Source organism: Stigmatopora nigra, chromosome 10, assembly GCF_051989575.1.
Source record: "Stigmatopora nigra isolate UIUO_SnigA chromosome 10, RoL_Snig_1.1, whole genome shotgun sequence".
In the NCBI taxonomy this organism is placed as follows: domain Eukaryota; kingdom Metazoa; phylum Chordata; class Actinopteri; order Syngnathiformes; family Syngnathidae; genus Stigmatopora; species Stigmatopora nigra.
Window position 1 is genome coordinate 8,045,744 of NC_135517.1, and position 10,862 is coordinate 8,056,605.

General features: G+C 46.2%; 1 protein-coding gene across 1 annotated transcript; it reads left to right on the plus strand.

Moving 5' to 3' along the window:
- Window positions 1-9,176: 9,176 nt before the first annotated feature.
- Window positions 9,177-10,283, plus strand: id1 (inhibitor of DNA binding 1, HLH protein). Its single transcript, XM_077727246.1, has 2 exons — window positions 9,177-9,633; window positions 9,743-10,283. The coding sequence occupies exons 1-2, from the start codon at window positions 9,268-9,270 to the stop codon at window positions 9,776-9,778; spliced, it is 402 nt and encodes a 133-aa protein (XP_077583372.1). The 5' UTR covers window positions 9,177-9,267; the 3' UTR covers window positions 9,779-10,283.
- Window positions 10,284-10,862: the final 579 nt, after the last annotated feature.

Sequence of the window (10,862 nt, forward strand, 5' to 3'; positions counted from 1 at the left end):
AGCTAAAGTGAAGATGTTGCCGACATCTTCATCTATTGATGCTTCGGGCCCCCGATGTTAAATTGACAGCATCGGAATGTGTCTCTAATACTGATTTGAATGGCTAAATCCATCCACAACCCAGTTGTCCACAGTTCCCTAGAGGCTAAGTACGTTATCCAGGGTCCCTAAGGACTGTCCAGTGGTCCTCTGTGTGGTCTAGCCCCCCCTCCTCACGCCTCCCCGAGAGAAGACCGAGTCTGTTTTCTGCCTCCTTGTCCTCCTTTGATATCAAGAGTGCTGGAATGGAGGGGTAAAACTAGAGGGTGGGAGGAGGTGGGGGGTTGCCGGGTCTCCCTAGTTGCCAAGCGAACGCCATATGGGCAGCTCACTGGTGTTACTGGGGGCCCGGGGCTGTTCCCAGAATTCACATGATAATGAAGCCAGGGGCCATTCAGAGTGCTGGCCTAAAGCTGGGCCTAAGAGCTTTTGATAGCCCCCGGCAGGCTGTAGAACTGCCCACCCCGGGCCGGGCCAGCTTTCCTGCCAGGCCTTAACCACCTGTTTGATTTTCCCAGGGCCCGGCCATAGTGGAGCGGGGATATAGGGAGCAGGGAGGGGCAGCAAAGGAATGCCTCACATTTGTCACCAAGTGTGTACTTCCCATTTACTTCCTCTTTATAATCCTGCAGCCCTGCCCTCACGTGTACTCACAGTTTGTCACATAAACACACACACACACACACACACAGAGTATAACCTAGATGCAGAAGCGCACACACACACACACACACACACACACACACACACACACACACACACACACACACAGCCTCGCTTTTCTCTTCATCAACAGTTCCCGGGAGAAGAATGACGTTGGAAAGTAGGGCACCTTCTGCCGCTTAGCCCATTCCTGGAAGTGGGCCCTCTCTTTTACGTGGGAACCAGGGGACGATGCTCCTGGGCAGGGCGGGTGGAGAAGGTGATGGGGACCTCGTGGATCAACTGATGAGAGTGATGAAAGAAAAGGGAGTGAAGTTCCCCTCCCCCTTTTGCGTTGCTGGGGGTGGATGTATGTTTACTGCGGCCGCATTCCTTGATCGTGAGAATGGCTGGTGGATAACACGGGCCGGCACAGACGTGGCAGATGGCCTCGAGCCTCCAGTTTTGTGGCTACTGTACGACGCACCACCGACAGGGAACTGTCACTATTTCCCACTATTAAACTCATGCGGTCATCTATCACTGGATGAGAATTCACCATAACGCCCAATATAGTGAATAATCTATTCAAAACATAATTGTTGTTCACAGGTGTGTTTTGAGCAGTGATTATTAATAAAAAAAATGTTGCTAAAAATATATACAATGGTAATTCAATCTCCGAATGATTCTTTAATATGCTAATTATTGTTCCAAAACGTATTTCCCCCAAAAATTCAACCTTTAGCACCTGCCCAAATTGAAAATATTTTTGCATGTTTGTTAGTCATTTTTAATACATGGTCCAACCATTTTCTCTCATTTTGTGTTTCTCGCATGTTTCATACAAAATTGGGACTTTGATTATTTTTAAAGGGACTCGTTGGTTTTTTGAGGACCACAAAACCAATAAGAAATACTGCTATATTTAAGAAAAAAATCTGACTTATGAAACAAGTTCTGGCACCAATGATTTCTTAAGTAGAGGCACCGGTGCGTATGTAATAAATCAATGGTTCTTGGTAGGTAATATCAGGACAAGCTGGGCTAGTATTCTTAGCTTAGGGCACCCAAAGTCGTTGCAACGGAATTCTGATCATGTGTGAACAGAACTGAGTCTCCTCGACTCACTCAACAGGCCGTTCCAGAGGGTTGGATGGAAAAATTTATTTGGAGATTATATAAACGATTAATTAAATGCGATTGATCCTCTGGGGCAAGATTGTGTGGAGGTTATCGTGGCGAGCAGGTGTGCAGGTGTGGCACTGCGTATTCCGCAACCACTTTTGGATCCCAGTGTGAAGGCGGGGTGGCGTTCCTGCAGTTTAACCTGAACTGCCGCCTCGCTAAAGGCTAAACACCTGCAACACACTCACAGACAGAGTGCGGCAAAAGCGGGCAGCGGCGGTGGGAGGTGTGGAGGGGCGGTGTCTCATCTCATCTCACCTGACAGGGTCTCTGGTTGCTCGCTACCTGGACGCATTATTCAGGTGAGGTGCTCAGGGGACGGTAGAGTATTACAAAGCCTTTGCATTGTCACCCCATTGACGGTGACAAGAATACATGCATCGACACCTGTTGCACCTGAATTGCTGTCCGGAGGGCACATGAATGGATTCCCACACCCACGGAATTTTCTCGTCGCGCCCTCTCGGCACGTTTGATGAGGGCGAACAACAACTACGAGCGGGAAACCCGAGCGCGGGCCGAGGTGCGACGTGAGCGTGCGTCAGGGGCCATACAAAAAAGCCGTCCGGCCGGGCCCAAGTAACTGGGTTATAGCCGCAGCACAATCAAAACAAAAGTGTCAGGGCCAATCTGTTCACTGTCAATGGCGGCTCTCATTTGTCAAGCCCATCCAACTCGGTCCGAGAGGTTGGTTCTCAGGCGACTTGCACAATGCCCAGTGACAAACAGGAGGGCTCTCCTTTTAGCTCTGCCTGCCACTGGGAAGCCCATCTGAGGTATTAATCTTTACGTAGAAGAGTGGAGGAGAGGGCTCAGCCTTGCCGAGCCATTGTCCCCAGGCCTGGGCCCTCTGAATGGGGCTTTGTCAGCCCCCCAGCTGCCCAGCTGCCACTGTCCGTGCAACATCTTTTGGGCCCGGGCTCCCGTGTCCCCTGGCCGTGCTGACTGGACGCCTCTGTGCAGCTGTGGGGATGTCAGCGTTTGTTTGCGCGCCAAATGAAGAGAGGTCAGGTGACGGACAATTCGTCTCAGGCACAATCAGAAGGCTTCACATGGGGCTCGACGCATTTACGCTCTGCGGAATTCGGCCCAATGCTTAACCGGCAATGAATTTAGATAGATAGACAAAAGTCTGTCAACTTAACATACACGCATAGAGCCTTAGGCGATTCAGGCTAATGACTTCCTGACCGATGACCTTTCCTTTGGTTAAGCCCTCCATAACTCCAACTGTGTTGCGTCAGTACAAGGCATCCATTTATGGAATACAGGTTCAAGTTACCCATTAGCACCAGGCTTACTTTAACGTCATCTTTTATGATAATACCTCCTCAAAAGATTTTCTGACATTTGCAACATTTGTTTATGCATATTATTGCACGAATCACTTAAACAATGATCGAAGCGCTCACATATACAAAATGTTTTAGCAACAAACTTGTAAAGTCAATGTTGCTTGGTATTTAATAGCACTTTAGGGTATGTTAACTCTTTGTGTCAAATGTATACATGTCATAACAAAATTGATGGAAAGCTCCAGAATTGATTCTTTACTTGGTTGACTTTGGAGTATTGGCAAATATAGTATTATTGTCTAAAGAATTGATATCTTATATTCAGAAAATATGGGATTTATACAATTAGTTATTTGATTTAGTTTCACTTCATGCTTTCCGCCAGAGGAATTTTTAAGGGGGCTGTTCATCAAGTCATTATTCATGCTGTTCATCATATTATTCATTTTTGTTCTTTTGTTTTAATACTTTTCAGACAAAAATGCAAAGTATCTGCAGAAAAAGAACAGATAATGTACTACGTGACATTCCCTGACCTTGATTGACACTTGATTCAGTTCATTTATATAATATAAGATCTCAGAGTGGGATGTTAAGACATTATATGTGTATAATATGCTATTCAGAAGGATTTAACCAAAAGGCTTTGTGACTTGTTAGGTCCACACTGCCCTGCTAAAAAGGAGATTGGGTGGGGGGGGATGATCCAGCTGGCCAGCAGCAATCAGCCTGTCCCCCATGGGCATCTTCTGGCTACCAGCTGGGAACAGCTGGTCTCCCTTCTGCTACCAGTAGACCTGGTCTCTGTTGGAGGCCTGCAGAAGACATGGCCTCATGCAATCTGAAAAGCGGCTTTTGCATTCAAACCTTGGACGGGTCGGGCTCCACTAACGAAGAGGCCTCATTAGGCTACACTTACAGTCTCTATAGAGGTGCGTCTATTGTTCACTGTACAACCACCGGGCGAGTCGGGACAATGGAGAGGCTCATCGTTTTTTCCGTGACCTCAATGCAAAGTCAGTGTAAACTGGCTACCATGTGTAACGTCACCGCCGAGACGCTTTGCTGGAAGAATGAAGAAGCGGAGGGAGGGCTGAAAATTTTGTTTTTGCTCGTGACGGCAGGACGAGGGGCGGCTAAGGGCGGGGGGGCTACGACCAGCCTGACGGAAGAAGGACTCGGGCGTTATTAGATTCGCAACAAGCCGTAACACTGTCCCCCATTGTGTTCCCTCCACCCCCGCCATCCCCCAAGCCGTGACCGTCGAGAAGACTAGCGAACCCCCCCCACACACACCCACCTACTCGCCAAACCCGAGCCGAACGCCCCCCCTCACTGACACCCCCGACTAAAGCGCTCTCTCCAGGCAATTGCCACTGGAGTGGAAAGTATTCCAGAGTACAATGTCTGTCCTCTCAATGGGTGCTTTAGCATGCCACCAGTGCGCTGTCACCAGCAGATGGGGAGCTAATTAGAAGCCATTAAAGGGCTTTGATAGTGTGTGTGGGAACCAGGCAGTGGGAGATGGCCACCGGGGTGTGAGGAGGGGTGAGTTTTGGGTCTGCCTCGGCGTAGAGGCAAGAGACCAAACTGCCACTGTTGGCCCAAGGACACAGACCATTGGACACCTGTGTGCTTTCAAGGATCCCATTCAGATAATACAGAAGGGCACCCACTTACTCAGTCAGGGAGGGGGAAAAAAAAAGACCAAAAAAAAAATCCAGTCAACGGTCGGCTCCGGCCAGTCTGTGCACTGCCGATGACACATTTCTGAACCGGGACTCCCACAGGAAGTGACTCCCGACCGCGGGCCCTCAGTCATTACAGAGGGAGGTGCCAAGCCACACCGCGGCGCCCCGGCATCTTCGAGAATCCAGGCGGGGTGTGTGAGAAGAGCAGCTGACACAACGCAACAGCAAAATTTCCCATTCGATTTACTGTAACGGGCGCGTGCATCGTCGCGCAGCTGATGTCACCATGCGATAGCGCAGTTGACAGTGCGAGTGTGCGCATCCCGTCCATGGGTCTCGTGTGAGACTTTCCACTCCCCGACGCACCTGCACGCAGGTGTGATCTTTATCAAGCAAACAGGAAGAGCCTGACTGGGAACTGGAAACTAATCCCACAGCTATGACATTCGACCGCCTGTGTGTGTACGTGTGTGGGTGTGTGTGTTCGATAAGGATTTGATTACCACAACAGTGTGCAACAATAAAAACAATATATATGGCGGAAGCATTGAGGAAGAAGAAGGCCTCTGCTCAAAAGTTTTGGGACATTTCATCATTCATTTGGATGAAATAGTGTCTTAAAACATTTGATCGAATTTTAATCTCAATCTAAAAGAATAAGACGTGGCTTGTTGGTACAACTAAAAAAGGGGAGATAACACCTAGTAGGTTTACATACATTGTTTTATCTATATAAGAATGTAAGTAGTCTATTTCCTGAAATTTTAGATAATGTTAAATTAAACACACCAAAAAATGATTGCTTGCAAGGCCTGCTCTTTTATGTCATTCGGTATATTCAAATAAATACAGATAGACTGGTGCACTATTGCGAGTAAAAATAGATATCTTGCCTTATCATGCTTATGCAAAAGTTCAATCAATAATTGTGAAGAACTTTTTTGTACCTCTGTGGATGGATGATACAATTCTATAATACTAAAAAAAAAAGAAATTGTATTCCCAATTGTCAATATTGTGACATGGGCTTCTTTCATGTTCCAGGAAGTAGTAAGATTGCTACGTATTGTCCCGGCAGAAATGAAAACAGCAGCAAAAGTGCGCTGGAATGTCCCATTTCCTCTGGAGGAATTCCTGCCTCCACTTTTCCTGGGTACTTCCTCTCATATTCTCGACTCACTCACTCACACGTGTGATAAAGAGGGCGGCGTATTATTGAAAAGGCTTCCCCTGGACCAAAACGGAACAAAAAGAGTCCAAGAAAACAAGCGCAAAAGTTCAAACGTAAGCCTAAGAGAAAGACAGAATGTTCTTTAAAAGCCCTTTGATGGCTGCCGGATGTCGCCACAGACCGTCACCAACGGTAGCCTGTCAGCAAATGTAAAATATCGATCGCTCGGAGGTGGAGGGGGGGCGAAACTAACGGGTCCGCTGGGAAATGACGCCCGTGTCGGCGTGCGGGCACTGCCATTCTGTCACTTCAAATCAGGAGCTAATATGGTTGACTTTTTCTGGGCCCTCCTCTGTCTCCTCTCGCCTTGATGTGCTGTAAACAGGCTAAAAAGGGCCCAGCTGTGTGGAGTTATTGTTGGTGTCAGTAGGAAGTGCTGATAGCTTTTGCAGCTGAACAAAAGCTGGATGAGGGGAGTGGAGGGGCGCTCCAGACACTGTGGCTCCAGCCTAGATTCTCTCCCACAATCCCTGCATCGGGCTCCCATTGTTCTGCCCACCCGGCCCTCCCACTGCCCTGTCAGCTGCGACCTGGGACAGAGGGCAGGGGAGAGAAGAGGAGAGAAAGGGGAGGAGGGGGGAGGAAAGAAAGTTTGGGAGCAAAGTTTTTACAGGTTACTGCTACGAGGAGAAGAAAAAAAAAGCCTTAGGGTGAGGAAGATTGGTTAAAGGGAAAACAATGAGTAATGGCGCTTTTAATATCTTTTGGTTGAATAGCCAAAAGATGTGAAAAGGTTTTGGAATACTGAGAGTTTGGGCAGGGCAGGTATAGCAAAAAAATGGCGGAATAAAATGAAGGAATATGCTTTAAAAGATAAAATTTGTAATTGTCTTTAGTATTTTAAGAGGTTCTAATTTCTCTAGTAAAACCTGGATTACATTTGCCAAAATTGCATGGTTGCGTTTTGAATCAACTTTGTTCACATCGGTAGCACCTGATATTTTGGCTGTGACCATTTCTCAGTTAAAATATGGGAGATAGCAACCTATAGTTTATCATTTAAAAGAGATTTAGGGAGGAATTCTGATCCTAATGTTTCATTTATTGTCGAGAAACTATATTTTATCGATCTTAAAATGGCCAAATACACAAAAACAGTTGGCAATTATATTTTTCAAATACTTGGCTGGCAACGATAGAAATTCAGGCTTTGCAATTATTACCGTAAACTTCGGCAGCTTCCTTCCCCGAAATTGAAATAGCCTTCAAAATGCCCCGTAATTAACTATTTTCTCACACAACCTTTTGAGAACTCAAACTACACACTCAATTAGACGTGCACCTGGCGAAAGGTATTTTGGCACACTTGCCATCTGAAAATTGATCTTCCTGATTTGAATGACATGATTCAGTTGTTTCCACAGATCCTCACTAGGGTTTAGATCTGATCTAATCGAACATCACTTTATAGCAAATGCACCAATAAAATGTACCCGTACTTGTACTTTGCCGCGCATTGAAAGATTTGAAACCGTGGGACAAGACGTGAAATGACCCCAAAAATGCAGTCGCAATTGGTTTCCATGTGAAAGAATGCAATTGATGTGTGTTAAAATGCTAATTCCGAGCTGGAATATTGGCGCCTGTGCAGGTGCACGGGGCGGTAATCTGGTGTGCTCACTCCAAGGTGATAAATGAACGACAAAGCTCCAGAGCCGGTTTGTTCTCGAGGTGCAGGTGAATGGTGGACTTCTCTTGTTTGACGTTGCTATGGAGACCGCCCGAGCGGCGCCGGGCTGACAGGCGTCAAGGCTGCAATGAATGGGTGACGTCATCGCGCTGGCGCCTGCCAGTCTGCGCGCTACTCGGGCTTGTTTGGACAATCTGCGAGGGAGGGGGGAGGCAGGGGAGAGAGAGAGGGAGCGAAGCAGCAACACGTGAAGGAATCTGCCAAAAACTAACGCTGTCCGTCCCTGTTTGTAATGTATCAATGCGGAAAAGGCTTCTTCGTAAGAAGGAACCAAGCGAGCAGAAATACGCCAGAGTTCAATTCAAGTTCGTAGAAAAAAAATACAAACAAATCAAAATGAGATTCAGCCACTATCATGCGTTGCTTTAATCGTGTTGATAAAGAGCAACCATGTAGTTTATACTAGTTTTGTTTCCAATTCAAATTGATTCAGCCAGTAATCATGAATTGAATAAATGACATGAAGTTCAGGGGCATAACCAGACTGAATTACTGTATTTACTCATTAAGCATTTTGTAAACAAGTTGGAATGACTAATGAAAAAATATATATAATTGTAACTGAGACCTGGTGGCCACATATTTTAACGTGATGCTAATATTGCAAGACACAAAATGGGACATATCTACAGATAATGCTCATTATTCAGGATTGGATCATGGCGACTTATATACAGACCTAGGGATAATATTGAATACATATATGATGTTGAATTATCCACTTACTCCAAGCTATATCTATTCCAAACTCTTGAATTTATTGCAAGCTCTTGAATGAATGGGGTACTATTTATCATTGATAATAACCCTATAGTAACGTTTGTTTTACGAGGTTCAACATTCACTTAGACATGGTCCTTTTTCAAATGAAACATGTAATGTAAAACGTATCATGAAGTTCTAAAGAGAAGGAACCAAACAGAGGCAATAGCTGTGATTAAAAAAATCCCAAAACGATTGAGTTGAAAATGAAAAAGTTGAATCATCAATACGAGACAGAACGATGGATTTGGCCTGAAGCGGCGCACATCTGCAAGAGCCAACAACAATGGCCAAGCAAATGTGTGGCAGCCTAATTAACAGGGCGCATTCATCCCTTCCTTCTCCCACCGCAGCACCCCGTGACTGTCCCCCCTAGGCAATCTCCACCTGCAGAGTCCCCAAGCCTTGGCCGCGGACAGCTGGATTCCCACGTATTAGCCATAAAAGACACACATTTGTTTCCATTTGTAACGCCATCCCTCAAACAGATTGCAAAGGGCGATAAAGCAGGCAGGCGCTCGATGATTGGACGCCTTTGTGGAAGCAGGCCGGCCCATTCGCCAGCAAGTGGCCTTGCCATTGGCTGCTCCACGGCAAAGCCGCGCCCCCTCCTGCCGCTCTCCCGATATAAACAAGCGAGGCTCTCCATGTGCAAGTCGCGAATTGTCAACATAAGCTCCGAGCAGATCCACTTTGGAAAATACTAAGCGAAAGGAACTGCCGCCCACCATGAAAGTCGTTGGATCTACGTGCACCCTCAAGAGCAGCAAAGTCGGCGGCGAGGACATGGTCCGCTGCTTGTCCGAGCAGAGCCTAGCCATCTCCAAGTGCAAGATCCCGTTGTTGGACGAGCAGATGAGCGTCTTTCTGCACGACATGAACAGCTGCTACAGCAAGCTCAAGGAGCTCGTGCCGACCTTGCCCACCAACAAGAAGGCGAGCAAGGTGGAGATCCTGCAACACGTCATCGACTACATCTGGGACCTGCAAGTTGAGCTGGATGAGCCAGAAAGGAGCCGCCAGCAAGTCGGTGGAGTCCCATCTCGTACGCCGCTCACTGCGCTCAACGCGGAGCTCGCCAGCATCGCCGTTGAGGTAAGAGGAACCAAAAGAAACAAAACAAAAAATCCCTAAAAATATTTCAATAAGCCACTATGCTTAGTTCCATGTCAAGGTGACCTAATAGTCCCATCTCCTCTTTCAGAACGGATGCTCGGATGACAGAATCATGTGCCGTTAAAGATCTCCATGGAACATCTTGGAGCTTCAACAAGGCTTTTTTCCTCCCAAGATGTCAAAGAAAAGCTCAGACTGTTTCTTGGGGGGGGGATGCTTGACACTCCCCCGGGGGAAAAACTAAAAGCGAGAAGCGATGTGTGAACGTCCTCGACTTGGGGGAGGATGTCCGGCGAGAAGTTACTCCAGACTCTCGATTCATCAGAGGGTCCGTAGCGAGAAGAACTGAACTGAAGTGAAGCGACTGGGCTGGCCGCTGCGAGGGACCAACGAGATGAAATGTGTCCAGCGGATCACGTTCTCAAAAGATTCTCTTTACGTTCTTGTATCCGACTATAGTATATGAAAAGAATCATTCCACAAATTTTGTATTTCTAAGAAAATTCTCAGATTCCTGAGCAACAAACTGTATTGTATATTACAATGCCACATTACATGTGAAGATATTGTTTTCTTACAATGTACATTTTATTGGTGGTTTTTTTAATTAAAACAAGAATTATTTTTGACATCTTGCCTCTTTTGCATCTACTCCTTATGCGCACACACACACACACACACACAGACACACACACACATTTCTTAGTACCTATGTGTGAAAACTAACACTTGGCTATTATGGTGCCGTGATGGGCCATATTGTACCAAAATGTCAGCTGGAATGCCATGAGTGTTGTCACACTCCAAACTGTTAAGTCGAGCTAGCCAGTGTTGTATTTGGTATCGGGAAGCCAAGAACTCTTACAGTTCTTGAAAGCTATCAGGTTACAAGACTAGGTTTCACTTGAAACTCTTCATGAAACTTAAGAAAACATGAGCTATGGCTGACTGGGCTTGATAAATCAAGACATTAGCATGGAAACAAAGATGCAATGGTTTACACCTATTTTTCTTTTTACATAAATGCATTTAAGCTAATTTGAATGCCAAAATTCAAAGTTCTTACCAGTCTGCAGGTCTTCTTTCTGTAGGAGAATATAATCCATGCATGGGTCACATTCAAAGAAACATGTTGGTTGAAATGTAAACATTCCTGGTTGATATCCTTCTGCAAATTTGAATGATGCACTATCTCTTCACTAAACTGT